The sequence below is a fragment of the Rhamphochromis longiceps genome, linkage group LG8 (genome assembly GCF_057381845.1).
Source record: "Rhamphochromis longiceps isolate RC_006_pf linkage group LG8, R_longiceps_female_GT1.1, whole genome shotgun sequence".
NCBI lineage: Eukaryota > Metazoa > Chordata > Actinopteri > Cichliformes > Cichlidae > Rhamphochromis > Rhamphochromis longiceps.
The window spans coordinates 15,300,456-15,320,167 of record NC_140564.1 but is presented as its reverse complement, the minus strand read 5'-3'; the positions used below and the strand labels follow the sequence as shown (position 1 = coordinate 15,320,167).

The 19,712-nt window shown below is 39.7% G+C and overlaps 1 protein-coding gene across 1 annotated transcript in view; it reads left to right on the top strand.

Annotated features, from left to right (window-relative positions):
- Positions 1-201: 201 nt before the first annotated feature.
- Positions 202-19,712, top strand: part of trrap (transformation/transcription domain-associated protein) — an 84,469-nt gene continuing 64,958 nt past the window's right edge. The window contains exons 1-29 of the mRNA XM_085415942.1: positions 202-257; positions 832-1,003; positions 2,058-2,107; positions 2,683-2,793; positions 3,711-3,815; positions 4,148-4,231; positions 5,424-5,480; positions 5,664-5,789; positions 6,353-6,430; positions 6,725-6,813; positions 7,345-7,441; positions 8,085-8,223; positions 8,970-9,048; positions 9,647-9,881; positions 9,984-10,320; positions 10,514-10,611; positions 10,709-10,903; positions 11,009-11,200; positions 11,311-11,476; positions 11,560-11,816; positions 12,002-12,202; positions 13,570-13,721; positions 16,300-16,499; positions 16,758-16,975; positions 17,282-17,479; positions 17,713-17,973; positions 18,213-18,374; positions 18,618-18,714; positions 18,924-19,045. Coding sequence (XP_085272068.1) covers positions 904-1,003; positions 2,058-2,107; positions 2,683-2,793; positions 3,711-3,815; positions 4,148-4,231; positions 5,424-5,480; positions 5,664-5,789; positions 6,353-6,430; positions 6,725-6,813; positions 7,345-7,441; positions 8,085-8,223; positions 8,970-9,048; positions 9,647-9,881; positions 9,984-10,320; positions 10,514-10,611; positions 10,709-10,903; positions 11,009-11,200; positions 11,311-11,476; positions 11,560-11,816; positions 12,002-12,202; positions 13,570-13,721; positions 16,300-16,499; positions 16,758-16,975; positions 17,282-17,479; positions 17,713-17,973; positions 18,213-18,374; positions 18,618-18,714; positions 18,924-19,045 — 4,206 coding nt within the window. The 5' untranslated portion in view covers positions 202-257; positions 832-903. The remainder of the gene's footprint in view (positions 258-831; positions 1,004-2,057; positions 2,108-2,682; positions 2,794-3,710; positions 3,816-4,147; positions 4,232-5,423; positions 5,481-5,663; positions 5,790-6,352; positions 6,431-6,724; positions 6,814-7,344; positions 7,442-8,084; positions 8,224-8,969; positions 9,049-9,646; positions 9,882-9,983; positions 10,321-10,513; positions 10,612-10,708; positions 10,904-11,008; positions 11,201-11,310; positions 11,477-11,559; positions 11,817-12,001; positions 12,203-13,569; positions 13,722-16,299; positions 16,500-16,757; positions 16,976-17,281; positions 17,480-17,712; positions 17,974-18,212; positions 18,375-18,617; positions 18,715-18,923; positions 19,046-19,712) is intronic.

Here is a 19,712-nt window from a genome sequence, read left to right as displayed (position 1 = left end):
TTACACTGTATATTCTTCCGCGGGTACTAGGATAACAGCTTTTCATTTAAAAAATGTATTATTATAGAGCTTAATAACTAATTTGTCACTATTATGCACATATAAATGCTAAACAGATATCATAATACCATATTTCATTGTTAAAAAAGAAGCTATAATATGCATTGCGCGGAGAGATATCACACATCGTTGGGCGCAAACGGGAGCGCGAGCACGGCGCATACAGGCGAGGGACAGTTTCCTGTCTGTGGCGTTTGGTAAGTGAAAGATTCGCTCTCTCTTACAAACTTTGGATAAATATAAGCAGTTTTGGGGAGTCTTAGATAGTGGTGTTTTGGGGTAGGTTTTAGTTGAAGCAAATGTGCTTTATTTTTTTGTGGCTCTTGTTTATAGTCTCCTTAAAGGAGTTTAATGTTCTGGGATGCGCGAGCGCTTTCTTTCTTTAACGAAACTAGCTTAGCATTGCCGTTCGACAGCTGGTTCTCTAAAATAAATGTGTATAAATTTGTGTTTCATTGAGTAAATCATTAAGATTGCAATGCGTCTTAACAAAACATTGGTTCCAGTTTTATGCCGAAACCCCAAGTTTGTTCATTTAAATTTTCAAACGCTATTAGAGTGCACAGAAATTGTGCTAGCTGATGCATAATGATGTCATCACTCTGCGCCCATTTATTGGCATGTTATTTATTATGGACGTTACCGGTTTGTTGGTGGGACGCAGCAGGTTTCCTGTTACAAACTAATTTTACCTGAATGCTCATCAGATACATCTTCTGTTGGTTTTTTTTTTTTTGCATGCAAAGATAAGTAATTTATCTCCTCTTGCAGGTAGTGTACATGAGCTCAAAGTGATCGCGTAGACCTGTGCAGACTGCATCCCAGTCTGTCCGTGCTGCCACCATGGCCTTTGTACCCGCGCCCAGTCCCACTGTGGTGGACCAGACCACACTTATGAAGAAGTACCTGCAATTTGTGGCAGCTCTAACAGATGCGAACACACGTAAGTTCATAAACCTTGCTGTGTATTTTTTGGTGTCAGATGTTTGAAAAATCTGGAAAAAATTACTTAGTTTTAGAAAATATCTATTTGTTTTTGTGAGGATTACTGTTTCAAAATGCAGGTTTATTGTTTGAATAGCTGCATGTATTTTTAAGCCTCTAAACACTTAAATGCCCTTATGGGTTTAAAAGGTTTTATCCAACAGTAATCCAGCAGTTACAGATAAATTGTTGGGATTTAGAGGCATTATCCAATTTAAGTATGGATACTTGGCATACATATTTAACGGTTATTAGGAGGAAGATGTGTGTGCATTAGTTTTTTTTTTTTATAAAAGTGTTGTGGACATGTCAGTTGATTTTGGCCTTGTTCACTGATATTTGCCATTAATCAAAAAGGGAGTGACATTTGCCAATGACAATAGTTAACGGTAATCAATTTTGCACAAGCTAAATGTTCATAGGTAATGTGATGAGGAGCTGAGCAACTTTAAAAGATTCAGTTATCTTATACGGTGCAGATTTCCTTGATTCCTTGTTTATAAAGAGCGAGATAGATGACATTAACAACAAAACCCTGAAATATCAGTAGCAGTGGCTGTTGGCGAAATTGTTACTTTAAACTTCAGGGTCCACCCAGAATTTTGCAATTAGTATATGAAATAATAAATGTACATATTTTTTGATGGGCAAGGGAATAGTTAATGTGAGAAAGGCACATTTCTTATGCACATTAGTTATTAGATGCAGCTCGTTACTCCTGTTTGGTGTGTCCAAAATTGCTCAGATGAGGTCCCTGTGCTTAGCATGAGCGATGTGATGAGAGCGATATGCTTTAGTCCAGTCAAAGGTACGTATGTGTGGGAGAGTGCTTGTGAGTGTGTGCGTGTGTGTCTGTGTGATTCTTGATGTACCTTTTGATTAGCCTGGACGCTGAAAGTAAAACTGATAAGATCTGAGAGCCCCTGCTGAGCACATGGAGATAACAATGACACCTGGAACTGTATCATTAGCAAGTTTGATTAATGGTGACACTCTTGTCCTTCAACTTCCAGCTGATGAAACTAAACTGAAGATGATGCAGGAGGTCAGCGAGAACTTTGAGGTGAGTTTGATGAATGTTTCCAATCTGTGATGGAGTAGATTCATTTTCTTTGTCTCTAAAGATAGATTATGGTGGATTTTTGGTAGTTTTTATGGATCTTACTAAAATGTAATTGTGTGAGATTTTGAGTGGTAACTGGAATCCTAACCTTAAAAATGTTGGTATTATAAATGTTGAGAATATTTGCAGAGATGAAAATGCTTTGATACAGGAAACTTTTGGATTTATACTTGTAATCTATTTGTGGCACCATTAGTAATGAGAAGTTATATCTGAGTTGGTTTTGGATGCATGTAGGTAAACAAACTTTGAAAAAGGAAATCTCCAAATAACTGTCTATAACACAGTTTTGTTATTTAAAATTGACTTGCCTTCATATTTGTACTGTAAACATTGGTATAGGTAATATTGTCTATTAGCTTGGTAATGCAGGCTACACCAGAAGCCCTATTGGTCATTACCATGGGATGTTAGGTTATCAGATGAGAACTTCTAATGTATTAATGTAAGCCTGCAGAAACACGAAAACGCTTGTAACAAAGTTGTTGGTTTTTTTTTGTACTTGACTATTTCAGAATGTGACCTCTTCACCTCAGTACTCCACCTTCTTAGAACATATCATCCCTCGCTTCCTTACATTTCTTCAGGATGGAGAGGTGCAGTTTCTTCAAGAAAAACCAACACAGGTAACTTTAAAAAGATGTGTTATCTATCTAGATTGGTGTGAGTCTTTAACATACCTGTTGTAAAGGTGTCTGGTTTCTCTTTGTTATAATAGAACTAATATCACATCTTTTTGCTACATAAAGCACCACTTGATTAAATCAACAGGACACGATTACTGAAATGTTAATCAATGGATAACAGAACTAGACCCATCAATTGGATAGCGGTCTCTGAGCTGTACTGTTAGCTAGCTGCATCTTTTGGTTGTTCTATGTAAACATTAGAAAAAGTCGCTCCTTCAGTGACCCTGAAGATGATGACTTGTGCCTACTTTTCAGTAATTGAGTCATGAGGTTTTGCTTAGAGCACCACAAGGCAAGTGTTTTTCAAATGCAGACATCTCTACAACTGATAACACCAAAGCTAATCAATTCACACCAAAACAATCTACATGGATGAACAGCAAAATGCACAAATTGAGTGACTGAGTTACTTTAACTTATTTCCGTTATATTCAGTAGTGTGCAGAAAAATCTACAGCTAATATCAACAAAGCTTATCACCTGACAGCACAACAGTGTAGAAGGATGAACAGAACCAGAGAAAGCTGCATGAATTGATTGAGTTACCCAAACTTACTGTTTAGCATGGATTTCCCCCCCTTACAGAGCTGTTAAATGTTTGTGGTACATTAGTCAATGAAATTCATTATAACACATCTAATGAATTTAGTGACTGTTGGATTTAATCAAAGTTGTATTATTGTAGGATATTTACCTTACAATATAAAGCACCTTGAGGCAACTGTTGTGATTTGACGCTATATAAATAAAATTGAACTGAATTGAATTGAAATGATATGAGTGTAATGAAGTTTGAATTCTTAATTTAAACGTGATTACCTGTTATTTATTTCATTTTATTTTAATTTTTTAAGCAATTGCGAAAGCTAGTGCTGGAAATCATCCATCGCATTCCAACAAATGAGCACCTTCGTCCCCACACCAAGAACATCCTCTCTGTGATGTTCCGCTTCCTGGAGGTATGAACCCCTGTTTTCTTACAACATCGTGATTTTTTTTTATGGTTTTATACCTGTCAGGTGCTTTAAAATTATATTGTCAATATTCTTACTGTAAATATTTTGCATCTTGATGTTTGATTTTTACCACTCACTGTGAATAGTAGGAATTAGTAATTTATCATATATCGTTAGCTTCATAGCATAATTGCCTAAGTCATTTGACTAAGTCAATGACTTAGGCACTTATGCTATGAAGCTAACGATATGTAATTATGCATTGCACACATGAAGTCAGGTGGCTGCTTTTTATGTTTATATTTCCCCCTTTGTTTGTTTTTTTGTTTTTCTAGATTGAAAGTGAGGAAAATGTGCTGATATGCCTTCGCATCATTATTGAGCTACACAAACAGTTCCGGCCTCCAATCTCTCAGGAGGTGAGCATCTTTGTGTTCTGTGTTTAAAGTTTGTTGGGCATTGTAATGACAGTTGAGAAAGTGATGATGCTGATATTATGTGTGTCTTCAGTCTGAATTCTTAGTTAACTAATAATCAGTTAAAAAAAACCCTGATCATTGGTCATAATGATCGTGGCTCAAGAGTTGGCAGTTCGTCTTGTAATCGGAAGGTTGCCGGTTCGAGCCCCGGCTCCAACAGTCTCGGTCGTTGTGTCCTTGGGCAAGACACTTCACCCGGTGGTGGTCAGAGGTAGGGCTGCTCAATTAATCGAATTTTAATCTAAATTACGATCTGGGCTTTCAACGATCATTAAAAATGACTGAGCCGATTATTAGCACCTCCCTCGTGCTTTACTCTCACGCTGCTCCGTGTAACAAAGTTCACTAAACATAGATGTTTACATTTTTCATGTCTGTGAAGGTTCTCAGTCATCCAGGTCATCGTAGTCAAAGGAGCTTGCAAAGAAAAGCGTCTGGACTTCTTTAAGTTGCATTTTTCATTTATTTTTTATATTGCAAACATTTGCACTGTTATCAGTATTTGCACACTATTTTATATTATTTTTTGACAATCTTTAAAGCCATTATTCAATACATTGTTATTGTTAAATAAATATCGTCAAATAATCGAGATCTCAATTTCAGTGAAAATAATCGTGATTATCATTTTTGCCATAACCGAGCAGCCCTAGTCAGAGGGCCCGGTGGCGCCAGTGTCTGGCAGCCTTGCCTCTGTCAGTGCGCCCCAGGGCAGCTGTGGCTACAATAAAGCTTGCCATCACCTGTGTGTGAATGTGTGTATGAATGGGTGAATGACTGAATGTAGTGTAAAACGCTTTGGGGTCCTTAGGGACTAAGTAAAGCAGGCCATTTACCATAAATGCTGTCCTTAATGAAGAAATATTATGATCTCTTGAAGGACACTTTTTTTTTATAAATGGCCATTAGATGTGATGAGTCATAATTAACAAATACAGTAAATACTTTATCTCTTAAAACACACAGTGATCAATAAAAATATGACTAGCAAACTAAACATGTTTAGAAGAACAAGACTTGAATGAGAGACAGCAGCGGCAGAAGTACTTGTGTAACTTTTCATGAAAAATAGAACATTTAAGTAGTTTGTGTGTATTAGATCAACATGTTTACTGTATTCTTCTCTTCCCAGATTCACCACTTTTTGGACTTTGTGAAGCAGATTTACAAAGACCTTCCTAAAGTTGTTGTAAGTAAAGGCTTTTCAGCAGGTGGTTTTGGGTATAGTGATAGTAAAAGTGTTGTTTCTGATGTGACTCTGTTTTTAGTGAAAGCACTTTTAAGTTGCCATTGTTTTCTCTCACTGCTCGCCTTCCTTGCCACCTGTATCTTTATCAAGTCGTAATTTCCTTCTATTTCTACTTTCTTCTAGGCGAGGTATTTTGAGAATCCACAGGTGATAGCAGAGAACACAGTTCCCTCACCAGAAATGGTGGGGATGATCACATCAGTGCTGGTTAAGACTGCACCTGAGAGGGAAGATAGTGAAACACGAACAGTGAGCTAACCGCCCCTTTCTAGCTGTTGTTTCTACTTAATACTGTCTACTTTTTACAGTACTGCCTGCAGCCAGTGGAGGGTAGTAGTGCACTGTTTTGATACAATAAGAGCAACTGCAACAATACCATGATATAAAATGTATTAAATAATACATTGTGCTCTTATTTTTAAAGCAGCGACCTGTTTTACATTTTCAGCATTATTAGAGTAATGAATTCTCTGCTCCGGGTAAACTGAACATTTATAAGCCATACAGTTTTGTCAGTTTAATCTGATGCTGCATATAATTTTTGTCTCGCTAGGAAACTTTGTCCATTATTAAATGTAAATTTCATAAACTCTTTTCCTTAAAATGAGTTCTGGTCTTCATTGGACAAAAATGACAGTGGAAGCATAACTCCAAAAATCCAGAAAATGTGAACGCAAACAGTAGTTGTTATTACTCCACTGAGCTATTTACCTCCTCTTTATGCAGCAGTATTGCATTTCCTGGAAACAGTTTTTATGTCCAGCTTTTGTGTCACTCAGGACTCACATTTGTCCTTTTCTTTCTGCCTCAAGCACACCATCATCCCGCGGGGTTCTTTGTCTCTCAAGGTGCTAGCAGAGCTGCCTATCATAGTGGTGCTGATGTATCAAGTGAGTGTAATACTCTTGAACTTTTGTAATATACACATCTGTTCACACAGGAAAATAAGGCAATGTTGTTCCAGAATGAGAAAAAAAGAATGAAGGTTGCTTCAAAATGGGACGTTTTCTTGCTTATAAAACATTTTATAATATATTATGTTTAAAACTTGTAATCTAAATGCAAAGGAAACACTAAATAACAGCAATGTATTTTTGGTATATACATTACAATGTGTATATCAAAATGTTGGAGGGTTTTTTTTGTGTAGTAACTCAGGTTGTATGTTTGCTCTGTCTCCTCAGCTGTACAAACTAAACATTCACAATGTGGTGTCAGAATTTGTGCCTCTCATCATGAACACCATCATGCTTCAAGTGTCTCCCCAGGCCAGGTAAAGTATATCCGGCTAAAAGCATCTATGTGAGCCGTGGGAGTGTATCTCAGATACGAGTTTGAGTAATAACTTTTATTTCCAATTTACAGCCTTTGAAATGGGTTTGAGGAACTGATTTCATTTTCCTCCTTTTTTTTTTTCTTTCTTTTTTTTTTGCTAATGCCAAGTTAGCTGACAGTGTTGCTTGGCTCTTTGCTTGCTTGCTAAAACCTACTTGGGGAAGGTAAAATTGTTTTAAAAAAATTGTTGTTTTAGTAAGATACGAGACCTTTCTGGGTGGGGAGAGGGTTTTGTTAAGCATTCTGAACAGAAGGGAAATGGAGCAGAATTAATTTAACACAAAATACCTGAGCAGTCTCTAGCAGATACAGAGAAACAGTTTCTGCTGTGACGCAAGCAAATAAGTCACCCTTGTAGAATTGACTCCCACGATTTTAACCTCTGTAATTACTGCAGGCATACATCATCATTAACACTGTCATCAGTGTTTTGATGGGACTAAATGACTTTTTTGTTTCTTTTTTTTAGACAACACAAGCTTTATAACAAGGAGCTGTATGCAGACTTCATTGCTGCCCAGATCAAGACACTGTCATTCCTGGCCTACATCATTCGAATCTACCAGGTACTTCTTATTGATGGTTAATGACACTGCAAAACAGTGTCATTTGATCCTGCTGAGTGAAGTAACATAAATGTAATTTCAGATGCATCTTTGTATGTGTCATGATGTTGTGAATCATTTGCACGTGTTTGAATTTTGTTTCTGCACATAGCTGTTGTGATTGGCAGGAAAAGGTGTACTATTTTCTGTTTAGTAATTGGAAGACAATGGAAAAACGAAGCTAAAACTGAGTTACACTTGCTTTAGTTTCTTGAACCAAAATAATAATAATAATAAATAATAATAGCACAAATAGCTTCTCTGAATTTACCACCTGCTTTATTCACTGTGTGTAAACATTCTGAGACAACTTGTACTGATTTCAAAAACACTGACAGAAATTAGAACCCACTTACAGGAATTATATTTGTGTGTGTGTGTGTGTGTGTGTGTGTGTGTGTGTGTGTGTGTGTGTGTGTGTGTGTGTGTGTGTGTCCCCGCATTGCAAAGAAAGAGCTTGAAAAAGATTTTCTTTGTATTATTACTGCCTTCTTTTTTTGTTTTGTTTTTGTTTTTTTTTTGGTGTGTGACTGCCCTCAGAATAATCCATTTTAAAATAATCCTAATCATTAATCATACTGTATGTGTTTGTCTACCATATTAGGACTTGGTAGCAAAGTACTCTCAACAGATGGTAAAGGGTATGCTGCAGTTGCTGACCAATTGCCCCTCTGAGACCGCTCATCTCCGCAAAGAACTGCTGATTGCAGCCAAGCACATCCTCACAACTGACCTGCGTAGCCGTACGTATATGGACACAAACACATTCTGTGTAATCCATCTTAACAAAGAATGATTTGATGTCTCGAAAATATTTTTTACAGTCTTAAAGTCTTTTTTCTTTTTTTTTCTTTTTTTTTGGCACTAGACATGTTTTGCCTTTTTCTAAAATGTTAATGCTAAGTGTTACTTAATGTGTTTGTTCTAGTCAAAAACACCAGCAGCCTGGATCCTTTCCAAAGCATATTTGAGCTTACACATTTCACTCTTTCCAAAATAAAATTTTTATTAGCTGTCAAAATGTAGCTATAGAACCTCATTTTGAATTGGTGACTGAGAGGTTAAAAGTGAGACTGCAGATGAAATGGAATGAAAGCACAACCATCCATCAGTGAAGCCTTGACATAGCACGACACATTTTGGATGATTTTCTGCATTTTACTGCAAGTTACTTCTTCTGCTGCAGGTCAAACCACTTTTACTGATTTTGGCTTATTTTCTGTGACAGATTTACCAACGCTGTTAGGTGTTTGCTGTTAACCTCCTGCTGACAAAGCAGTGTCAGGCACAGTGCTAAATTTATAATATTAAATAAACCAAATGGCATGTAGTTTTTTTTTCGTGTATTAATCACAAATAAAAGCATTTCCAGTAACACCCTCTTAATATATTCTTTTACTGCTTTTATTTAATTCTGTCACCCATCAGCTGCTGTTTCAGGTGCAACTATCAGCTCTGAATTCACAATATCTACTTCATTGTGTTTCAGAGTTTATCCCATGTATGGACAAACTTTTTGATGAGTCCATCCTCATCGGTTCTGGCTACACTGCTCGGGAGACGCTTAGGTAAGTTCTTTGTATGTGTAGTCACGATCATTCGAACTCCTCTGTGTCAGAACAGCCTCTTTCTCATGGATGATTTCTCAGCCAGGTGCATGTTAAGTGTCCTAGCATATTAATCAGGTAGTTCTCAGTACTGCAAAATTCTCAAGGAAGCTGACTGAAAACACTGCAGCACAGAAGGCACTGTCAAGTTGTCATGTACAACCTCGTCTCCAGAGTGCAGGCTGCTTGCACATCCTCCTTTAGTTGGATTGCAAAACCTCCTTGACCCGCCTCAGTTGCCAAACTAGCTCACCTCATCAACAAAATGCCTGTCATTTCACATTAGTAATACATAGGAAGCACGGCAGCTGGATGAGATCTGGCAGGATTATCATTGTCACTCATTAGCTTGTCTTCTCTCTCCCTTTCTCTCTTCATCCCAAAGCTACTTTCCATATCCTTTTGTTCTTTCAGCCTCTTTGATTGCTTTTCTCTGCCTTTTAGAAAATACGGCTTCCTCACTAAGCCAGTCTGTTCAGTTTGTACCACTATTTAGTAATGAAATATGATTATGATTCACCTCCAAATGTCACAGTTACATATCTGTCTTATTTTCTAGACCCTTGGCCTACAGCACACTAGCAGACCTGGTGCATCATGTGCGCCAGAACTTGACCCTGACAGATTTATCTCTAGCTGTGCAGCTCTTTGCTAAAAACATTGATGACGAGTCACTTCCCAGTAACATTCAGACCATGTCCTGCAAGCTGCTGCTCAACCTGGTGGATTGTATCCGCTCGAAATCAGAGCAGGAGAACGGAAATGGGCGAGACATCCTGATGAGGATGCTGGAGGTGGGTTGCACAAGGCTCAATTGAAAAGTCTTATTTATTTCAATAGACATATGGCTAGATAAATATTGAAAATTTTCCCTCTTTCCTTATCTTTATCAACAGGTGTTTGTACTTAAATTTCACACCATTGCACGGTACCAGCTTGTGTCCATCTTCAAGAAATGCAAACCTCAGTCAGAGATGGGTGTTGTTGATCCAGGGGCGATACCTGCGGTGCCAGCCACACCCACTCCATCCACCACCCCTGCCATTCCACCACCTGCTCCTCCAACTCCTGTTACTGTGACACCGCAACCACCTGCAACGCCCTTTGACCGAGGTGGTGAAAAGGAAGACAAGCAGACCTTTCAGGTGTCGGATTGCCGCAGTTTGGTCAAGACCTTAGTGTGTGGAGTGAAGACAATTACTTGGGGTATCACCTCTTGCAAGGCACCTGGAGGTGAGTGGGGACACACAAGTGGCACTTATTGCAAACCTATTGATATCTAATAAAATCCCACATGCTCGACTATTCTTGCCTGATTAAAAAGCATCTAGAAAAATGTATAAATGCACACGTAACAATAATTTCATAAGGAAATTCAAGATTTTATCATCTCAAAATGTGTGATTCCCCCCCCCCCCCTTAACAGAGGCTCAATTCATTCCTAACAAGCAGCTCCAGCCTAAGGAGACTCAGATCTACATTAAGCTGGTCAAATATGCCATGCAGGCTTTGGACATCTACCAGGTACAACCTAATAAAAACTGACTGTACTGCAGGGGTGATGGTGTCTCATAACAGACAATCATGGAGTAGTGGTATAATTCATGTGTATCATGACCAGGTGCAGGTGGCAAATAATCAGCAGACATACATCAGGGTGGCTAACTGCCAGACTGTACGCATGAAGGAGGAGAAGGAAGTTTTGGAGCACTTTGCTGGGGTCTTCACCATGATGAACCCTCTTACATTTAAAGAGATTTTTCAGACCACCGTTCCCTACATGGTGGAGAGGATCTCGAAGAACTACGCACTGCAGGTATGTCTTGTCTCCCCTATCAAGAGAAAATAACATGGGATAAGGTCTTTGGTCTTGATTAATCACTTGCTCAAATTCCAATTCTTGTTCTCTTTTGTTTTCTAGATCGTGGCAAATTCGTTCCTGGCCAACATCTCAACGTCTGCTCTGTTTGCCACGATCCTAGTAGAGTATCTTCTTGAAAGACTGCCAGAGATGGGCTCCAATGTTGAGCTGTCAAACCTCTACCTCAAGCTCTTTAAACTTGTTTTTGGCTCAGTATCACTGTTTGCTGCTGAGAATGAGCAGATGCTCAAGGTAAATGGATATTTCTTTTAGTTTTTTTGGGGGGCGTAGTGGCAGACTATTTCACTTATTTCACTGTACCATTGCCATGTTTTACTGATAAGACTTTACCTTTTCATCAGCCGCACCTCCACAAGATAGTAAACAGCTCCATGGAACTGGCTCAATCAGCTAAGGAGCCCTACAACTACTTCCTGCTTCTCCGTGCTCTCTTCCGTTCCATTGGTGGAGGCAGCCACGACCTTCTGTACCAAGAGTTTCTACCCCTTCTGCCTAACCTGCTACAAGGTAAAAACCGCACACAGCATTACTCTGAATTACAGACAACTCATGTATGAAATATTGTAAGCACCTATTTCCATTTCTATTAGGACTGAACATGCTTCAGAGTGGCCTTCACAAGCAGCACATGAAGGACCTGTTTGTGGAGCTCTGTCTGACAGTGCCAGTGCGTCTGAGCTCCTTGTTGCCATATTTACCCATGCTAATGGATCCACTGGTATCTGCACTCAACGGCTCTCAGACTTTGGTCAGCCAAGGCCTTCGTACCCTGGAGCTGTGTGTGGACAACCTACAACCTGACTTCCTTTACGATCACATCCAACCTGTCAGGGCTGAACTCATGCAGGTAGGGCGTTGTTTTTGTGATAATGATTACAGTTTTTTCTCTTCTCATAGAAGAGAATGAAAATGTTTTATTGATTATATACAAGGATAACTCAAAAGCTTCCATATAGCCACGTTCCCCCTCAATGTACCTGGTGTGTTTTTTCTTAAACTTATAGTTTATTCCCTTCCTACTCTTTGCTCTAGGCTTTGTGGCGTACTCTCCGTAATCCAGCAGAAAGCATCTCCCATGTAGCGTATCGGGTGTTGGGAAAGTTTGGAGGCAGCAACAGGAAGATGCTCAAGGAGTCTCAGAGACTACATTATGTAGTGACTGAGGTCCAGGGGCCCAGCATCAAGGCTGAATTCACTGACTGCAAAGCATCCATACAGCTACCCATGGAGAAGGTAAAATATGATCAGGTCTTTTTGTGCCCTTTTCTTTTCTTTGTAGATATTTCTAAAGAGCAGAAAACATTAACCCCAATAACTGTAATGTGAAGAAAATGCATAGATTTTGCGTTAAAATATGTCATATTTTTATGTGCGTAATTACCCCGGCACAGGTCGATTTTGAGCCAGGAAAAGGCCTTATGCTATCCTCAGTGTTGTTTAGCTTTTTGCCAGAGAGAAAAGATTTGGGAGTATTTCACTTTATAGCACTTTCTTATACCAGTTGGACTCTTTCTTCCCCTTTTTTCCTTTTTTGATTTACTTTTAGAAGGAAAGAATTAAACGTAAAAGAGTTTGATATTCCTCATTATTGTTCTCCACTGGGAGCAATATGTCTTTGTCACAGTTTTGTGTGTGTGAAAGAGAAAGTGAGTGAGGAGATGTGTGTGTCCTCCAGGTAATTAAATTCATCTCTTGTTTCTCCTCCTTATCCCCAGTCAGTAATCATCAATCTAGTGTGGGCCACCATGACGGCATTATTTACTCTCACTAATGGCTGCTCCTTCTTTTTGGCTATCAGTCTGCGTGTTTGCCATCATCATCATGGGCGCAGGCAGCCGACAGAAACCCACACAGACTGTCACATGCTGCACAGCCACATGTTATGGCTAAAGGCATAAATCTCTGGCAGGCTTGAGATGCAGCCATGCGGTTTGCTGCCACATTAGGGAAGGGCAACTGAAGGTGCTGTTATATAGACTGAGATAAAAAAAAAAAAAAAAAAAATACAAGTTTGCATAACTTGCTGTGGTACAACAGGTAGAAATGGCACATTGTAACTGAATTTAATATATTTGTATTTTCTAGCTTTTATTTGTCTTCTTTAGCTCTTGTCCAACTGTCTTTTACCATATCAGCTGAGAAATCTTCTCTAACACATCTTACTTTTAAATGTTATATCTAATTACTAAAGGATTTGTTAGAGGCCCAGTCCTGACTAACACATCTGGTTATAGTAATCCACTGACAGGTCGACAGTTCGGTTTTGCTTGTGCCTTCATTTCCTCTCATGCTCTCTCAGTTGTTGTATTCCTCCTCATGTTCTCTTCCCTGTTCTGAGTGGCATTAATTAGTTCATTTTCTCCCTTTAAGTGCCTGGCTGCCGTGGCTTGACAGCCCATAATGTAGAAATGATAATGACCTTTGCTCAACCAGATGGTGCTCTGTGTTACTTCTCCCAATTAATCACATATGTAGCATATGCAATTTAATTCCCATTTTAATAATTTTAAGGATATTGGAATTGTGAGTCGGAGAAATCTGCAGTTTCTGAATGAAAATGTTGAAGATTTTGAAGTAACATTTGCTGCATTTCCTCTAAGGCGATTGAGACAGCCCTAGATTGCCTGAAGAGTGCCAACACTGAGCCATACTACAGACGACAGGCCTGGGAGGTCATTAAGTGTTTCCTGGTGGCCATGACAAGTCTGGATGACAACAAGCACTCGCTCTACCAGCTTCTGTCTCATCCCAAGTGAGTAAACATTCTTGCTTTGATTTGACTGGAGCATACACTTTAATATTGTTGCCACATGGCACCTGGGTACCATTCCTGATGTAATAAATTATTTGCTCTATTATAGATGTGTTGGAGTTTATACCAAAGAAAAATCATTGACACTACCTAAGGAAGTGTTTACATTCACTTAGTTTTATCTAGAATAAATGAGTTGACAAACGGTGCTGTATCTGCTACACTGGTTTTCCACTTAAGTGATAAAATTACACTTTCGAGTACATACACAGCCAGACTCTGATTAATCACCTACCTTTTTCTACCTTCACTTGGCACAAGTTGACCTTGCCATCTACTTCACCTTTCCTGTCTGCCCTCTCCCACTCACACGAGGTTTTTATGTACATTACCTCCACCGCCTCCAACTGTCTTGCTACCTGCTGACATGTCCCACTTTCTCTTTCCTCCTTGATGTCTTCACCCCACACTGCTTCATCAATTCCCTCTCAAGGGCAGGCATTGCTAATTACACATTTGCAGACACACCCTCTGGCAGGCTCTGCTGCAAGGCGGAAACCCATATATGAACAGACAAACAGGAAAGAAGGTTGTTGTCGGGTGGGTTAGTCACATTACCATCATTGATCCCCGGGCAGGGGCTAATTGACTTTCCCCTGTCTGTTTATTCTACACCATGCCCCTTACACTCTCCTGTCATTATGCACTAACACACATATGCCCACAAATACGTCTTTGTGCACATGGGGGTAATGAAGTGTGTCAGTTACGATCACGGGGGCTGTGCCATCGCCTCTTCAGTCGTCTCGATTTGCATTGTCTTTTCTCTCACTTGAAAGATTTTCTCTCTTTTTCTCCCCCTCCCTTCATCATCATTCAAACATCTCTCTTTGCCTCAGTGTTTGTTCAATCTAAGTATAGGGCTTTGGAGTTGACGTCACGCCGCAATGCATTGTGGGAGCGCAGCTCCATTTTCGGGGTCTACGAATCAAAACAAACACACTGTGTTGGAACAACGACGACAAGAAACATGCTTAAAAGCAGCTCAAAAGAAAACGGACGGTATAGAGACCGATTGCGTCCAGAGGCAAAGCAGCGGTACTTGGAAAAAAAATAGAGTGCATCGCAAATCTGGACCCATATGAAATACGGCAGTGGAGTAAAGACCCAGACGACTTACCGCCACTGTCCTACCCCGATATCTTCACGTATCTTGTTTGTGGAGTAAGCGCTTACACAGCGAACCAGTTTCGTAATTACAAGTCACTGGAGGCGCACATCCAATTTACAAATGGCTGGGTGCAAGATTTGGCTATTTTCAAGCCGCCAAACTCTGAGTACGTCGTCAAAGTAAGTCAGCTGGAGTGCATCGAGTGAAATAGCCATTTTCCACCCCCCACCATAATTAATGTTACACATTTATCATTGAACTGCTAAAATATCGTTATCATATTATATGCCCATAATTGTAAAGTACATGCAAATTAACACATTGATAATCGGGTAAATTATTAACGCCAATTTGTGTCCTTCCTGTCTCATTTCATTTATTGTCTTTACATCAACCAATCAAGTCACTCCATTCTATGTTTGATCGCAATTTCTATAACTTCCGAGACCACCAACGATGATATTATTCAGCTATAAAGTGTGATGTGAACATATTTAGAACTTACCGGAATGAAAATGTCTTGAGCACACCAGCTGATATATCTGGAGACGTAACAGAACTTGATATCAGCTCGTCTCACGGCTTCTATCCAGGCTAGACGCCTTCGTTTGGTAATATCCGATACATGAGCTCCTTCATGTTGCTTCCAGGTTGGGAAAGCATAAAAAGACAATCGAAACGTATTCCCGTGCCGGTCGTAAGATCGAACATTGCAGCCGACCACACAGCAAGTACGAACCATGGCTATGCTTTCGCTCCTTACTTAGACCCCCAAAATGGCGGATCGGGCCAAAATCCTTTCCACGCCCACCCCCGTGACATCACGCTCCAAAGCCCTATAGAAGAATGGGAGACCCCCCCCCCCCCACTGCAATTCATGAAATGCCAAATTGGAAGAACGAAGCAGTGATACTGTGGCATGCCCCAGAATGAGTGAAGGGCAATTGATCTGACATTCTGTAGACCATGCCCGCTGCCATTTTCTCACCCCTCTTCCCTCCCACAGCATCATACGCTCCTTCTCCCTCGTTCTCCAAAGAGCAGTTTTTTTAAATGGCAATAATAAAATGAGACGATCCATCAGGTCTGCCCCTGGCATGTGGCATTATAAAACACAAGCTCAAGCATGGAGAAAGCAGCCGCTCAATCACATCATGGCTCAGTTGCCTTCAGCTGCATTAAATAACAAAAATACCAACAGGGACAAAAAGAATTCAGAAGGAACAGAAAGGAGACAGAAAATTTAAGAACAGGCAATAGATATTGATATATACATTTAAATGTTGTGTGAATGCATATTACATTGCTTTTGGGCTTTTTGAAAAAATTTGCATGCCACTGCCACAATATGTCATCCTTTTTAATCTGTAGACATCCCATTCATTGTTTGGTTTTCTCCTTCATTAGCTTTACTGAGAAGTGGATCCCCAGTGTCATCATTTCTCACCGCTATAAGGCACAAGACACACCTGCCCGCCGAACTTTTGAACAGGCCCTGACTGGAGCATTCATGTCTGCTGTGATAAAAGACCTGAGGCCCAGTGCGCTGCCCTTCGTAGCCAGCCTGATTCGCCATTATACTATGGTTGCTGTGGCTCAGCAGTGTGGTAAGGGACTGGTAATCTTTGTACTATAGATTTAATAGTAGATAATATAGATCTAATATTTAACAGTGTTCACTTTTGCCCTGTGATCAACATTTTATTCTCGGCTGTTCAAATAAATTAGTTCATTTCCGGTTTCCTGTGATACATATGCTTGTAATTGACGTTTAAAATCTACACATACTTTATCGTAAAGTTGTAGCATTCTTATGTTTGACATGAAACATGATCCTTTCCTCTTGTCCTACTCTTTCAACCCAGGCCCTTTCCTGCTGCCGTGCTACCAGCTGGGCAGCCAGCCAAGCACAGCTATGTTCCACAGCGAGGAGAATGGCTCACAGGGCATGGATCCACTTGTTCTGATTGACGCCATAGCTATCTGCATGGCCTACGAGGAGAAGGAGCTGTGTAAGATCGGGGAAGTCGCCCTGGCCGTAATCTTTGACGTGGCCAGCATCATCCTTGGGTCTAAGGAGAGGGTACGTTACTAAGAGGAGGGCATTATATGGTTCACTTATTTAGCAGTCTAACAAAAGCATGAATTGTTTTTCTGCAAATTTGTGGTAAACTAACCCAGCTAAGACTTCATTCTGTCATCCTCATAAAAATGAATACTCTGCCAAATTGATTACTCTCATTTTCATATTGAAATTTGAACTCTATATCCAACTAGCCTCTGATCAAATTCAATTCATTTTTTAGCATCTTGCAATAATGACTCTGTGTTACGTGTATAGTTTTTAAATGGGAATCGCCCTTAATTACCCTGGCTTCTACATCCCCAGGCATGCCAGCTGCCCCTCTTCTCCTACATAGTGGAGCGTCTGTGTGCCTGCTGCTATGAACAAGCTTGGTATGCCAAGCTTGGTGGTGTTGTGTCAATCAAGTTCCTTATGGAGAGACTGCCTCTGATTTGGGTGCTACAAAACCAGCTCACCTTTCTCAAAGCACTGCTGTTTGTCATGATGGACCTTACAGGAGAGGTGAGAGCAATTGATTACAACTTGTTATGCATTTATTTTATTTATTAAATAACTGTGGTTGCAAAGATTTACCTGGTTGTGCTTTTTTGTAAGCCCTGTATACTGTATAACTTGTCATGTCTTTTTTCTTCCTGTTCAGGCATTTGTATTTATTAAGTTACTGATTTTTCTTTTTTCCCCTGTTTTTTTTTTTTTTAATTTTTTAATTTTTTAATTTTTATTTTTATCCACAGGTGTCAAATGGAGCAGTAGCCATGGCGAAGACCACCCTGGAGCAGTTGCTGGTGCGCTGTGCCACTCCACTAAAAGATGAAGAAAAGACAGAGGAGTTGCTAGCTGCACAGGACAAGTCTTTTCACATGGTCACCCATGACTTGGTCCGAGAGGTCACCTCCCCCAACTCGACTGTTAGAAAGCAGGCAATGCACTCCCTGCAGGTGCTAGCCCAGGTCACTGGCAAGAGTGTTACTGTGATCATGGAACCACACAAAGAGGTAAAAGTCTTAACAGTTTTCTCTAAACCTTAAATTCGGATTAATACTTTGCTGCTGTTGCTTCTTAAATGCAATGCATTCATGAATAGAAGGACCTCCAATAAAAAGCTACAGTATTACTTTCTGTCAGCAGCAGGTGTACACATGGCCAATTTTTTATCTCTATCTAAAGATGAGTGTTGAAATATAAATGTAATGACAACACAAGGGCCTTTTTCATGGGTTTGTCTTTTCTTTAGGTTTTGCAAGATATGGTTCCTCCCAAGAAACACCTGCTGCGTCACCAGCCTGCCAATGCCCAAATCGGCCTGATGGAGGGTAACACTTTCTGCACTACTCTGCAGCCCCGCCTCTTTACAATGGACCTTAATGTCATGGAACACAAGGTCTTCTACACAGAGGTGAGTCATTAGCATAGAGCATTTTGACTTTCTTAATTGTGAACTGCACAGTAATGCAACTGTTAGGACTTTAACCTTGAAAGAAACAATATTGTGGGTTCAAACTTGCTGCTTGGCTTTGGCTCATCTGTTTTAAGTATTTATCCTTTTACACGGTGCATATAAGCTTGATCTAATTTAATGGATCACTGACCTGTTCACCTCTGCTCTTTATGTCATATTTATGCTTTTTCCACTATCCAGCTGTTGAACCTATGTGAGGCAGAGGATGCTGCTTTGATGAAGCTGCCCTGTTACAAGAGCCTTCCCTCTTTGGTTCCCCTCCGTATAGCAGCCCTCAGTAAGTAGGCCCCATTCTGCATTGTTTGTTAGTGTACCAGGGATGGTTACTCTTCTTTTGTGTTCGTGTGCATGTGTGAGTGTGCGTGTCAGATTTAAACCTTCTTAAAATCCCTGTCTAAATCAGTACTGTAGACCACATCTTAAGACTATTATTATAGTCTATTCATGCAAGTGTAGAGTGTCATTAATATTCTTTATCCTCATTAGATGCCCTGGCAGCCTGTAACTACTTGCCACAGTCCAGAGAGAAGATCATTGCTGCCTTGTTCAAAGCCCTCAACTCCACCAACAATGAGCTACAGGAGGCGGGTGAGGGATGCATGAGGAAGGTCAGTGTTACATCATTTCATGTTAATTTTTTCACCTCAATTAAATTTCCTTTTTTGTAGTAGTTTTAGATATATAAAAAAATGCTTTTCTAAGAGATGAATAACTTTTTATGTTCTCAATATTGCTGTTAGAAATCATGATGCCAGGTTCATGTTGTTAATTTACAGTATCACAACGTGGTGCAAATTTTCAGCAAGGCTAAATGTCTCCTACTTTTAGTTGTGTTTTTCTGCTTGTGAGACCGTCTTTATTTAACTTCTTCTATTTAGAGCTCTTTATCCTGGCAACTGCTTTGTTTTTGAATTGTTTGGAATTAATTTCAAGACTTTATCGATTACTGAGAAAGCTTGTATCTGTGTTACAGCACCTAATTTAACTGCAGTTACCTTGGAGCCACAACAGAGCTTAGACTTGACGCCGTAACCTTTTAAAATATGCATTAATCTGTTTGGTTAAACTATGAGGTGATCTACCCACGAACTGATAATTAAATGTAGTCACAATCGTTTATTTGATTTCAGAGTCAGGTTTTCTGCACCTTTGAAATGGCCTTCTACCGTGTCACTTTTTCCTCTTTCACCTCTTTATTTTTCTGTTTGTATATTATCTTGTTTTCCATTCTTCTCATTTCTTGCTTTACACATAGTTTTTTTATTTGTAAGGTCT